This window comes from Astatotilapia calliptera, chromosome 22 (genome assembly GCF_900246225.1).
Source record: "Astatotilapia calliptera chromosome 22, fAstCal1.2, whole genome shotgun sequence".
In the NCBI taxonomy this organism is placed as follows: Eukaryota; Metazoa; Chordata; class Actinopteri; order Cichliformes; family Cichlidae; genus Astatotilapia; species Astatotilapia calliptera.
Window position 1 is genome coordinate 15,552,989 of NC_039322.1, and position 14,118 is coordinate 15,567,106.

Here is a 14,118-nt window from a genome sequence, read left to right on the forward strand (position 1 = left end):
GATGTCAAATAGGCGGTGCTGTGCGCGGCGTTTCATTGATATACCCTACAGCTGGTGGCTGCGGACACCAAACGGAGTGAAAGGGCTAAGAAAGTGATGACGGCTTGATGTAGAGGGGTTGTGGGGGTTTTTTAAGCGAAGGCTCGAGAGTTGGTAGAGTGTTTTAAAGAGTGGCACACCAAAGATTTTCAGAAACAAAACAGTCAAAATGCTCTGCCACGTTACTCGTCCGGATTCGGTGGTGATGGAAGTGGAAGTTGATGCGAAGGCGAACGGTGAAGATTGCCTCAACAAGGTAAAGACGGGCTGCACGTTTTATTCTTCTTTGTGTCTTAATGTGAAAATAACGTCGCCGTATGTCCGTCGGTGAGCCAGCACGGCTCGGGTCGTCCGAAAAATATTTTCTTATGTTTCAGTCAACTTCACCTCTAATGTGTCGCGCTCATTTATGAGTCGACTATATGTGGCGAATAAGACTGAAGAGCCGAGTTTCTGCACGATTAGAAGATTTTATTTGTTTTTATTTCTTGAATTAATTAATTCGCCACAGCTTCATTGAGCTTCAGCTTTAAGCTACAACAAAACTGTCACCTGCTTTGTTGCTTGTAGCAAACTAGGACTGAGGAAACAATGTTCTGAGCGCCAAGTGCAGAAAAAAGGTCAACTCTTTCTTCTTTCGTGTCCTTTTCTTCTTCTTCTTCTTTCGTTATTCTTTTATTTTAATAATACAAACCCTCTAAAGTGTCACTTCTGTCAAAAAGACACGGAGCTGAAACACGTAGAGAAAAGTTTTGTTAGGTTGCTGGGAAGCTGCCGACTGCCACTTCAGGCTCCTTCGCTTAGTCAGAGGCAGATGGCTTTGTGCAGGTTACTCCAGGTCATCCTGCCGCCTCTCAAGATGAAACTTAGCTTTTCACATCTCTACCCACCACCACCCCCAACTCAACATGGACACAGTAGTAACTGTTATTTCCTTTGATTGCCATTTCCCCTCCTCATTATGATGTTAATCTATTTAATATGCACAGAACGAGTTTTATCTCAGCCTCCTGGCTCCCTGTGCAGACTTTCAGCAGCAGTTATGTAATAAACCCATGGCTGCTGCCGCCGGAGGAGCGTGGGATTGCGGGCTTGATGAGCCCCTGTACCCCGGGAGGGGCTCCAAGTTCACTTCGTGAGCTTCAGAATATTGATGGGGGTTTGTGTGTTGGCGTATCTGCAGTAACAGCAGTACTGGTGAATTTCCTTGTATAAAAAAAAAAAAAAAAAAAAGTCCAGTGGGACTTTACTCAGTTGGTTCTCGTCACTTTCCACATGACAAGAAAAGTTATCGATTGCCTCTTTAAAGGAGCTCTTCACCATCTGTCACTGTCCTGTGGTGAAAAGCTTCACGCCTCACTTCGTCTGTTTGCCTTTCTTCAGGTTTGCAGAAAGTTGGGCATAATCGAAGTAGACTACTTTGGGCTGCAGTTCACAGGCAGCAAAGGAGAAAACCTGTGGCTGAATCTGAGGAACCGCATCAGCCAGCAGATGGATAATTTGACACCCTGTCGGCTCAGGCTGCGGGTCAAGTTCTTCGTGGAGCCCCATCTGATTCTGCAGGAGCAGACGAGGTACTTTTGAAAGTTTGCACGCTGTAAAGACACCGTGTGCAAGGAAATTTGCTCATAGGCCTTAGAACAGCTATAACTCTGAACTACTTCCTCTTATTGTTTTGAGTGTGTAAATGTGTTCGTCATCTCCTCTAAAACGGGTCGAAGAAATGACATCAATTTTCTTTTTCATGACTTTAATGAGGAGCACGTGTTTGGGGAAACAAAACAAAGCCACCATTGGCGAGTTCCCAGAGCATAATCTGATCACTGTTTCCAACAAAGTGAAAATGCCCTATAGTAACCTCTTCCCCAGTCCTTCCGGGGTTACTATAGGTCATTTTGGTGAAGCGCCAGGCAGGAAATATGATCCAGCAGCTCTGGTGCTGTGTGCTGCTCTGAGCCTACCCCCAGGGACCCTCTGTGTGACAGCCAGGACCTCTCGTCACTGCTCCCATTCAACTCGAAATATCTTTTTGTTTCAATTGGCCGTGGCTGTTTTTCGTGTGAACAAAAGCCCTCCCGTTTTCTGCTTTTTCTGCAGATGCGGTTTGGGGAAAAGCTTGTGTGAGGGGTGCTTACCCTTGCGAGAATATGCCGTCAATTAGAATAACAGTTGCAGCTGAAGTTCTGGATAACTCTTGTTCACTTTCTGTGCTTTATTGGTCATTAGGCGATGGCAAGCAAAACTGCTGCTACAGTGAGGTGACATGTAGTTTTAACATGTGCCCTTCTCTGGTAGACTAGTTTAAAAAAACAAGTAACAATCCCAGGCTTGTCTGACTCGGTAGTCCCCTGCCCACAGACTGTAAAGTTATAAATGGAAAGTGAATTTTCAGCCTTTGAAACGAGTCCCAAAAACTTGTTTTGATGGAGTCGATGTTATGTTCACCCCGGGCGATGTGGTGAGTGTTTGATACCATGGATATGAATCAAGGAAGCACTTGAACTGCAGCATTCCACTAGAACTATTTATCAAGCTAAACTGTCCCTGTTGTTCTCCGGTTCACCTACTGCTCCGACTCTCTTCCTTCTCCCTTCACTGTGCTCTATCAAATGTAAAAAGAGGGGATTTCTACTGTTTCTTCATGTGCTGCAGTTGGGCGATTAAACTGTGCCCACTCCTATTTCCTCTCTTTCTGGCTCTTCCCCCTCCATCTTCCTATTCCACTCCACTGTAGCCCATATTTGGCAACCTTTTGAAGAAGAAAGTGAAAGGACAGTCAGGGGGGCTAAGGGCACGGAGGACACTTGGCTGCCTGTGCGCTGACCTCCAGTAGATTAGCAGGAGTTATCAGCAGATGGCTGGTGTTTGGTCAAGACGTGGGGGGTGGGCGGTGAAAAGAAGTGAGATAAAGATTTTAAATTGCAGGTAAGGTCAGGTGGGTCGCTGCTAATAAATACTCGCACATGTCACACTTCACCACGCTGTGAGGTTAGGTGTTTAATTTTGGCTCAGCCTTCATGCCGTCCGTCTGCTCAGATGTGATATAATATGAGGGGTGAGCCTGCAAACACTGGCATCAGTTTTTAGAGAGAAGGCCAAGCTGTTGATGTTACAGCAGCAGCATTTTGAGGACAATCGCACGTGGCTCAGAAAATCCTTTTAGTGCATTTAGAGTGGTGGCATTTCTATGAAAGACTCGCATCTTTTTTTTTTTTTTTTTTTTTTCTTGATTTTTATCTCGTGTGTGTGTGCATTTAACATCATCTTTGCTAGTGAACGGTCTACAAAAGAGTGGCATGCAAGGACCTTCTACACCAATTGATTAATTTTTTGTACTTGTAAAGAAAGGCAAAAGGACCAGTTTTAGCTTATTGTGTAGCTACAATGCATGGATGATTAATGCATCGTTTTCCTGAAAGATGGGTTTTGGAGGTTTTTTTGTTTGTTTGGTTGGTTTTTTGTTTTTGTTTTTTTGCTTTGTAGAAAATAAATTCAAAATTTAAGCAAATGGTGCTTAGACAGACTAGCTTCCCTTTTCTTGTTCTGTCACCTTTGACCTAGTTAAGCTACAAGACTTCCTGAAAGTTGCTCTGAATGCACACATGCTGTCATGACACGCCTCATGACACAAAGCCATCTTCTACAGTCCACTTTAAAAAACAAAAAAACCCCTTTTTTATTAGTCACACCCCTACACCTTCCACTGCAGCAGAACATCCAATAATTATTTTGAGGGCATTTGTGTACCCATCTGAGTATCTTCTGCTGCTTTTTTTTTTTTTTTATTTTTTTTTTTTCCCCTCTTGTGTTCAGTTGAGCAATAAGTAGCAAGTGTGTGCGAACTTTAGTAAATATTCCATGCAGAGCTTGGAGGATAGCCTTGCCACCGTCACTGTCCCCTTATGGGCCTTTATAGACCTTACATAACCTGATGAACCTGCAGAGCTGCTTATATAAGCTGCTGCGCACTTTGCTGCTGCTTTAAGCCTAGCAGGTCACAAGTGTTAACCCTGCATGTGAGCATTAAAAGAAGCCTTAATGCTCAGATGCAGCAGACTGTTTGGGCACATTCTGCCAATTCATTTTAATCTTTGGTAGATAAACGTGACATTCAGACTCTAAACCTGAATTCATAGTATTTAAGAGGGTATGCAGTGTGACTGTATTGCGGGGCTTAAATTCAGCTTGCATCTGCGATAAAAGTGTCCCAGATCATGCTTCTAAAACCTCATTTACTTTTTTATCTGTTTGCTTTTCTTTTGCAGACTTGTTTAATATAGCTTGTCTAGAACAGTTTATGCTATTGTGTATAAAATTGACTTGGGGTGGCTTCTTTCCATCTCTCTATCAGCTTGTTTGTTTTTATTTATGTATTTTTCTTCTGTTCGTAAAAGTTCTTCGTTCCATAAGTTCTATAAAACATCCAGCATCAACTGACCTGTTACTGGAATAATGCTGCTTTTATTGGTTAAAGGATGCTGACAGAAGGGCCTCAACAGTCTCTGTTATCTGCATCATTAAACGCTACTTGCTAAAGGGCATTTATAGTTTAAATATGTGAATGTTTTCCCCTTCATTAGCACTCCTGTTTAGCATTCTGGTCAGGCAGTAAAAAAACAAAAAACTAGATGGCCCCAGAAGGCACAGCTATTAGCACAGGCTGTATCAGAGGTCCTGGTTGTTAACCCGTGTGCCTCCTCTGGTTTAAGCCTTTGTTTAACATCAATCCAAATCAAACTCAAAGTGAGTTTTATTTAAAGGAGAATTATTTTAATTGATTATGGCTTTTGAATAAAATGTTTATTTGAATCACTGTTGTTCAGGATGGTGACACAAGTAGAAAAGACACGGACAAACCCTAAACAGTTTTGCCTAAACGGTCTCCTCTGTGATGAATCACAGGACTGGAAACGATTGTAGACTAAAAATATTTGGCTTTAACTTTAAAGACTTTTCACTGCTTGTCATTTCTCTTACCATGCACCACCTTTCTTGCATAATCCTGAATATTGTCTACCCACGGTGGCTGTAGATAAAATCAATTTGGAATTTTTGTCACAGACTTTTACTTTATACTCCTGTGCATGGTGGGGTAGTTTTTTGTTGTTTTTTTAAAACCTGCTGTGGGCCTACACGTACATAGCCAGAGTCGTGTGTGTGTGTGTGTGAAGAAAAAGCTCAATTTGACTGCTTTTTTTTTTTTTTTTTTTTTTTTTTTTTTTTTGTATTCTCAGCAGATCAGTTTTGTTTCTATAACGCACAATTGCAGATAAGGACTATGAAGAACGAGCCGTGTTTGACAAAGTTCATACACGGCCTCTTAGAGTGAATGTTCTACAAAAACAATTTATGCAGGTCACACTCGATTATCGTTTTCAGGTCGTTGTGACATGCTACACAGACTATTAAGCCAAAGATCACATATGATGCCTGTGGGTCTTCGAGTGTTGTTTTATCTGCAAGCTCTACAATCAGTAATTCTTCTCCTCCAGCTTCTGTATAAATTTCTTACCGTCTGTTTGTTGTGCACTTGAGTAACCTTGCCGTGGTTCTTTTGAAGCCACAACATGACAGTTTTTATATTTTTATGGTGCCTGAACTTGATGCTGGGCAGTAATGGCAATATTTTACCAGCCAGTTGCTTGAAACCCAAGAAGTGTTGCAGACAAGCAGCGGCTTTGTTTTAATACAGTGTCGGCTTTCAGTCCAACTTGTCAGTTCAAAAGCAAGTTTTATTTAGCGCTTGGCATTAATGCTGCGCAACTGTGCATCAAACTATGCGATCAAACCGCCCACAGCTTCAGAGAGGATGAGCAGAGGTAACTATAGTTCACTGACTGCTAGTAACCTCACGACACATTGCTTCTGGCAGGGTGTTATTTGACTAACTTACAAACCGCATTGTTGAGAGTCCAACCGATGAGGTCGGAAACTCTAGTAGTGATTGGCTGAAAGAAGTGCAGGCGGAGGTGTTAGGTTTCAGTTTGCGGGGATGTTTTGTTCTCCTGTGAAATGAACCGGTTGACATTCAGCTTGGTGGTTGGTCACGGCACACAAAAAAGATGAAATGGTTTTTATAGATGGGTGGAACATACTGGAAAGTTTAGTTGACTTTGAAAAGTTCTGTTTTCTTCTTCAGAGCAAATGTATTTAGAAAATAATAATAATTAAAGGTTCTCACTGAGTTGCTGGAGGGGGGGACAATTCCTTTAGGGATATTTCAGTGTTTTCAAATGGTTCAAAGACGGAGCAGAATAAATCAGCTGAAAAATATATCTTCATCCCTCTTAGCTCCGCTCTTTGGCCGGTGACCTATTTTGAAATATTCGTTCTCAGGGCCCAGGCCTGCTTTAATTGAATTATTCCAGTTAGGCAATCAAGTATTGAAACTCTTGCACAGCCCTTCACACAACGATCTCCACAACATCCACAAGCTCTGTTTTCAGGAGATTTCATTTCACCTGTGCTCTCTTGGCACTGACGAGTGTTATGACTGTAAATGAGTAACCCTTTTAAGCCTTTGTTTATGGGTTTTCTCCATTAAAAGACAAAGCAATGGGGTGTATACAAAGTAATACAGTAGAAGTAGGCCACGAGACTTTGTGCACATTTCCTGGCATTCAGTCTGCATGTGTGCACGCTAGTTGGATCAGCCTAGAGAACAAAACAAATGCTGAGATGATGGCTGCAGCTCTAAAAGTACTTTCTTCAGTAATGATGCATGTGCAAATGTATCTGGATAGTATCATGCATTGCTCCTTGACACTGTGACTCAGAGCTGTCTAGCTGCTGATAAATGGCTCTCCGGTCACTCAAAGGGGGGTCACGGTGACTAGATTCTTTATCATCTTGCTTGGAAACCAATTTGCTTGGGCCTGAGGGGGTTTATTTGTCCATTTCTGTTGTCTTTTGTTGCCGTTATAAAAGACGCGTAACCCTGAAGGATTTGTAAAAGACTTAACACTTTTTTTTTTTTTTTTTTTTTTATGCGTCCAGACATACTGAGTCACAAATCCTTCCTTTCTTTCTCAGTGTTTCCAAAAGGAAGCTGCACAGTAAATTTAAGGAAGTCTGCCTGAATTGGATCAAGACCACATCAGCAAATCAAGCTCAACTCCCATGTTGGGTTATATTGTGAATTTATGGGCTCTTGCTTGTCTAATAGGAAGGATCTTGACAGGTGCTGAGACTGCCCGATCCTAGCACAGCTGTCTGAAAAGCTCTTTATTCAACAAATAGGTCAGGAAGTCCTTGCCTTGTAACTAACAGGGACAAAAGTGATAAAACTTGCTTTTACCAGGTTAAATTTGTGACTGTGTGGTGTTGCTGTTTAAAAGCACAACAGCAGGACGCGTGCACATGAAGCAGTTGTGTGCCGAGTTGTTTTTGTGGTGTTCAGTGGAGTGCATATTTGTTACCTCAGGCTCGTCAGACAGGAACGACTAGCAGTGATCTCTAGTTACCTCTTCTTCAAGATTTTTCTTCCTAATAGTTATTTTAGCCTGAGCTCAGCAAAGCACGCACACCTGTTTACACATATCTGGCTTCCCACAACACTGGAGTAACACAAGTTTGGTGTCTTACCCTGCAGCCAAAGGGAAGGGCCCAAAAGTGCATCTCATGGCACACTGACACAAGTCGAGCAATGTTGAGGTAAAAGTTTTGGGTACGTCTCCTCTTTGTCTTGTCTTATCTTATCGGCGCTGCGATAGCCAACAGGTCCGCACTTGTGCTGAAGGGCGCTTTTGAAATTTTAATTGCCGTTCATGGCAGCAATGTACATCTTGGCAGTCCCCACTTAAACTAGAGTAACCTCTGCGGCTTGCCCTATGGTAACCCTTTACGGCAACCTGTAGTAACCTCTCCGTCAAGTCGGTCCTATTGTTTGCGTCAGGCAGGTAGCTAACGAGCAGCTCGCCGTCACATGACGCCTGCTGGGCTTGACACAATAGATTGCAGTGTTTGTGTGTGCGCGTGCTTGAGGGAATGGGATGTTTAACACCATATCAAAGCAGTGTTTGTTATGCCTGAGGCTAGTCAGCTGCGGGGTTTCGTTGTTACAGTCTGGCTTTATCTGGGATGGTGTAGACTTGACTGTTTGTGTGCCCCACAGCTGCTTTTTGCTGCTGGAAACACTGCGAATGTGTGTTGGAGGAGGTGTCTGTTTTGTTTTTGGGTTTTTTTTCTTTTTTTTGCATTGCAAAGCTGATGCACTGCATGTGCATATTCTGTGTGGGCTCCTCCTGCTCCCCTGAGATGACAGAGGAAACGCCACATCCATGTCTTCTGTAGTTCCCATAGGGGTTCTCAAGTAGATGCGTTTTCCACATAATCAAAACAAAGGCTTTGTACACACATAATGAAGAGTGTGGTGAGTGCTTCTTCTCCACTCGACTCATAAATGTCCTTGTAAAGCTTCTCAAATATCCCGAAGTCACGGTGTGACCTGATTTGCACAAATGAAAATGTCTCTCTTGGCATCATGCTTCAAAGGGAACTTTGGCCCAAGGGAGGTTTTGCTTTAGTCGAAATAGCAAGCAATTTGAGGCACAATATGCTTTAAGTCTACATCAGGAATATGGAGCTCCCAAAAAAATGCTGAGAAGAGAGAAAAGTGCATTTTAAGTTTTATTTGTAGAGCACTGGAGGACTAAAGATGACAATCAGGATGTTTGTCCGGTGGAAGCTGCAGAGCAGGTTTATAGACAGTTACTTTGTTATAGGTCGAATCGAGGAAGGATCGTTTGGGTTACTTGCGTTCAGTGTTTTCATGATGTAAGAACTGAGTCACTTAGGGTGTTCCTGTTGACGTATTGTCTCCTGCTGCTAGAAGGAAGAAAAGTCCTTACATCTTTTGGTCAAAACAATAGCAAGACATGTCAAGACTTGTGTTTTTGGAGTATGGAGATATTTTCCTTGACCACGCCAGAACTGTGTGTTCCCTGTTAAAACATTAACTCAAAACAATAACAGTTCTTGCCCACTGTAAAACTTCCACATTTCGGAGCAGAAATGGTTTGGTTTAGGCACAAGCATGAGTAACGACGTAATTAGGGTTTAAATGGCTATATCACATTTTTGGCAAGAAGCCCAAGAGATGGACATGGATTACACACAGAGCCTGGCCGGCAGTCACGTAATCGAGCCCCAAGCAGTGCATGTTCAGTTTCCCATCGAGCTGCAAAGTCTAAATGCGCATGACATTAGAGAGCTGTTGTTTGCATCTTTAACTTTGTTTCTCAACTTCTACTTTTAGGGTTTCCAGTGAAATTACACTTAAAGGAAGTTAGTGGTGTATGTTTTTGAGGAAGTTGTAGAAACGGAGAGAGTGGTTGTAACCGCTGAGTACGAGCCAAGTGGTTTTTCCTTCTGCTGCACACACAGTTGCAGTCTGTGATGGGATTTAAGCTTTGCAATGACCACCTGCTCTGACATGTCTGGGTGACTTGAGTATAACACATGGAAGTTGGTTCTGCATGACTATGTCAAAAGTAATAAATGAATCCCTCTGTTTATTTTTTTAAGCCAGTGGTTATTTAAGTAAAGTTGTTTTTTGTTTTTTTTTAAATAAACAAAATAAAATCTCCACTAGTGCTGAGTTTAGTGTGAAAAATTCTTATTTCTCCTCTTTTTCTGCCATGTAGACACATTTTCTTTACGCACGTGAAGGAGGACCTCCATAACGGTCACCTGCGTATGGGCTCGGAACAAGCCGAGGAGCTGAGTGCACTCCTGGCACAGGCGGAGTTTGGCGACTACAACCAAAACACAGCCCAGTACTGGTATTCAGAGCTGTGTGGAGAAGAGCCCAGCCCCGCCACCATCGACAGGTACAGCACTTGCCAAACATGAAAATAAAATGTCTTTGTGAATATGCGACATTTGCACATGAAAGATGTACTAAGTTATAAATTATGCTGCAGCCTAACATTACCTCTAGTGAAGTTTTCTTAGTTTATGAGACAACTGTAGTTTTTATAGCCCACAAACATGCTTTCTAAGACACTCTGTACCACTGGAAAGTCACTGAAGCCACCGTGCTATTTTTGAGGGGGGTAGGAGTCCAGCCGAGGAGGCATGATGAAAAGTAAATAATGGAGCATGGCAACGAGCCAAAGGTGGCATAATGTGGCAGCTAATGGTCATCAATATTAAAATAATTTAAGAAATTAAAATGCTGTCTTTAGCAAAAAAGGAAGCAGTACAGTTAAACAGAACTGTCTTTTAAACTAGACTGCACTTTTCCCCTACATTGCAGCAGTTTTTTTTTTTTTTTGTTTTGTTTTGTTTTTTTTTCTTTTCCAAGTGAAAGACTTAAAGACTCAGATAAGAACACATCACGCACAGCCACATGGTTGGTGTATCCTGTGAGCTAATGCACAGACTGATAAGCAAACAGAAGCTGACAGGAGATCAGAAAGCATGTGCTCGCAGGGTTTCACTAACAGAACCTCCCACTTTCTCGTTAAATATAACAAGGACGACGGTTTTACTGCGTTTTTAACGTATGAGAACATGGATCGCGTTCTGTTACGAAATGTCACGTGTAGATGGGAAAGTGTAAACACAGCTTCCCCTTCTCTTCCTACATGTTGTGCAAATGGCCCGGTCTCTCTATATATTTTATAGCTCTCAGTATGGTAATACATATACTCTTGTGCTTTTTTGCAACTGACTAAAAACATTTTTTGCCCCTGCAGTATCATTTCCAGACACAAAACTCTAGAAGGTCTGAGCCAGGGCTCAGTGGAGTATCAGGCCCTGCAGCTGGTCTCCTCTCTGGAGCATTACGGCGTGGAGTGGCACTGGGCTCGCGACGCAGACGGTCAGAGGATGGCAATAGGAGTTGGTCCTGAAGGCATCGCTATTTGCAAGGAGGATTTCAGCTTGGTCAACAGGTACAACGACCGACATCTATAGTAATAACCTTGTTTCTAATATAACTGCATGTTTGATAATACAGGACGCGGCAGCATTTAACAATTTCCTGTTAACTTATTTTAGGATAAGCTATCCAATCATCCAGATCGCCACCCAGTCGGGGAAAAGTGTCTACCTGACAGTTACCAAGGACACGAATGACAGCGTTGTGCTTCTGTTTAAGCTGATCAGTAACCGGGCAGCCAGCGGCCTGTACCGAGCCATCACAGAGACGCATGCTTTCTACAGGTGAGGGTTAGAGCCATATTTAATCCCAGATCAGCGACTCGTGTATATAGTACACAAAGCCTATGTACTGCAGCTATGTGGCTGCATTTAAGAGAAGTGGTTCAAAGCTTTTTAAACCATAACTGTAAGTTATTGCATCTCAAATGTTAGAAATCACAGGACAAAGTCTGCAGCTCACCTAATGTCATGAGCCCAGATGAGTTTAAATATTGAAATAAGTTTTTATGCATTGCTGCACAGCTGTGTGTGTATCATTATGCACGTGTGTGTGTGTGTCTCTGTGTGTGTGTGTGTGTGTGTCAGCAGTCTTTGTTGTTAGTCATTCACCAGTCTGTTTATTGTGGACTATCCTTCACTTAACACTAGTGAATTATTAGAGAGGTGCAGTAAAACATAACCTAAAATGTGCTCTGTAAAAACTTGTTTATTTCTTTCAGTCAAATTAAGGTGTGTGTGTGTGTGTGTGTGTGTGTAGAAAAAGCTCAATTTGACTGCTTTTTTTTTTTTTGTATTCTCAGCAGATCAGTTTTGTTTCTATAACGCACAATTGCAGATAAGGACTATGAAGAACGAGCCGTGTTTGACAAAGTTCATACACGGCCTCTTAGAGTGAATGTTCTACAAAAACAATTTATGCAGGTCACACTCGATTATCGTTTTCAGGTCGTTGTGACATGCTACACAGACTGTCTGTCCCCAAAACTCTCTTTGCAGTGAGCAGGGACAGTTTAGATGGCTGAGCTATGAAATTGTTCTCAATCACAATGATACAAAGACAGACCTGTCCTTTAGCTGCCAGGATAGTTGTTTTTTTTTGTTTGTTTTTTTTTTTTTAACTCTGCAGACAAATCATGTATTTTAGTAGTAAATGGAACAGGATGGTTGCAAGTCACAATTTGCATTGATTATCTTAAACTGAAATCAAAGCTCAAATTCGTTGGCAGTAGTATTAATGCTTTTTTTTTTATTATTATTTTCAGGTGTGACACAGTTACCAATGCAGTGATGATGCAGTACAGCAGAGACTTCAAGGGCCACCTCGCCTCACTCTTCCTCAACGAAAACATCAACCTGGGCAAAAAGTACGTTTTTGACATCCGACGTACCGCCAAGGAAGTGTACGACCACGCTCGGCGAGCGCTCTACAACTCTGGCGTGGTGGACCTGATTTCCCGCTCTGAAAGCAGGGATCGCTACTCCCCTTCACGCTCCCCAAGCAGGGACGGCGAGCAGGACAAGGGGCTGGACTGTGGCAGCTGCCAGCAAAGCCGCGCCCTGCAGGAACGTCTGCAGAAGCTCAGAGAGGCTCTGCTGTGCATGCTCTGCTGCGAGGAGGAGATAGATGCTGCATTCTGCCCCTGCGGCCATATGGTGTGCTGCCAGACCTGCGCAAATCAGCTTCAGGTGAGGATTTCTCCACAGTCACATGTGCTGACAAATGACTCCTTAAAAGTGACTTTTGCTTGAAAATCAAACAGTTTCTGCTCCTACGTTGAGTTTTCAGTTTCACCAAAAGCCTTTTAAAATTATTTTAGCTCCAGAATCTTATCTTTTTTTTTTTTATGGTCTTTTAAACAACATCCAAAGCCTTGCTTTACACTCTGCTGACCTGATTGTCCCCCACACTTAATCAGCTAAATGTGGCCCATCTTGTGGAAGCAGATGGTGTGTGTGAGTGTGCCCTTATGAAGGGATTATGTCAGCCAGGCAAATCTCTCTTCTATTAATTCAAATGGGGAAACGTGACCCAACTAATAGATGTGTGAATCACTCCGAAACTTTAAGGCAAAAGGAAACGTTTACTTCTTTGGACAGAATCACAGTTTAGTTTTGTGGTTAAGTTTGTGTTGCCCTCACTGCAGCACGATCAAAGTTGAACATTGAAATCACGAGGCCTACGTGTTTGTGAAAGTGGTGCAGTTTTCCTGTTTCCCCTCTTAAACAGATGTATTTTAAATGCTTTTCTTCCTCTATTTCCCCCCAGTTGTGTCCCGTGTGTCGATCGGAGGTGGAGCACGTGCAGCACGTCTACCTGCCCACTTGCACCAGCCTCCTGAACCTGACGTTGACGGACAACCACCAGCACCGCAGCAATATTCCCGCGCCCATCCACAGAGACACGGCCTCTCCTCACACCTGCTCCACCACAGAGTATGAACACAAGCTCTACCACACATAAAGACGGCACCACCAAGAACTCCACCGTGAACACTTTGAAGTTATAACAGACAGATTTCATACAAAAGAAGGAACATTTGCTTTTTCATCAGCTTTTTTCCCTTTTTCTGTCCCTGACTGAACTTCAGAAATGACCAAAAATAGAAACTCCTGAGCATATTTAAAGATCTCCGCACTTAAACTACACTGATTCTTTGTTTTTGATGATGTTCAGTTTGTCACTGGTTCATTAGTATTTTTTTTCCTTCCTTTTTGCTCTTTGTGTGTCATTCTGTCCAAACATTGTCTATTTTATTTTTTTAAATATCATTATGCCCTGCCACAGTATAATTTTTATTAAGATTAGGCTCTTATTGTGAATTAAATTATTGCATCAGTTGACCTGATACACAATTATGCTTTTGAACTTGTATTTTGGTTGAATGCTCCATCGTGAGTAGCTCCTAGACTGGCTAAAAACGGTATTTAATTGAGGGTGTTTTTGTTTTTTTAATAATTATTTTTGAAGCTTTGACATTTTAAAACTTTTATGTAATGGCTTAAAATGCAGTTATTTTTTCTTAATGTACATTTTTTGTTTTTTAATGCCAATGAGGAGGTATTTAGAGGTTTTGCAGCATACTGCTCCTGAGTTTGGCACGCATCGCACAAACTGCAGAAAGACTACCACAGTCTTCGTCTTGTTTTGATCAGAACTGAATCTTACTGACACTCCACTCGGTTTCTTTCATA

The 14,118-nt window shown here is 42.3% G+C and overlaps 1 protein-coding gene across 1 annotated transcript; it reads left to right on the forward strand.

The window, feature by feature from the left end:
- The first annotated feature begins 53 nt into the window (after positions 1–53).
- mylipa (myosin regulatory light chain interacting protein a) lies at positions 54–13,909 on the forward strand. Its single transcript, XM_026155638.1, has 7 exons — positions 54–295; positions 1,423–1,613; positions 9,684–9,869; positions 10,740–10,937; positions 11,044–11,208; positions 12,189–12,612; positions 13,193–13,909. The coding sequence occupies exons 1-7, from the start codon at positions 209–211 to the stop codon at positions 13,385–13,387; spliced, it is 1,446 nt and encodes a 481-aa protein (XP_026011423.1). The 5' UTR covers positions 54–208; the 3' UTR covers positions 13,388–13,909.
- Positions 13,910–14,118: the final 209 nt, after the last annotated feature.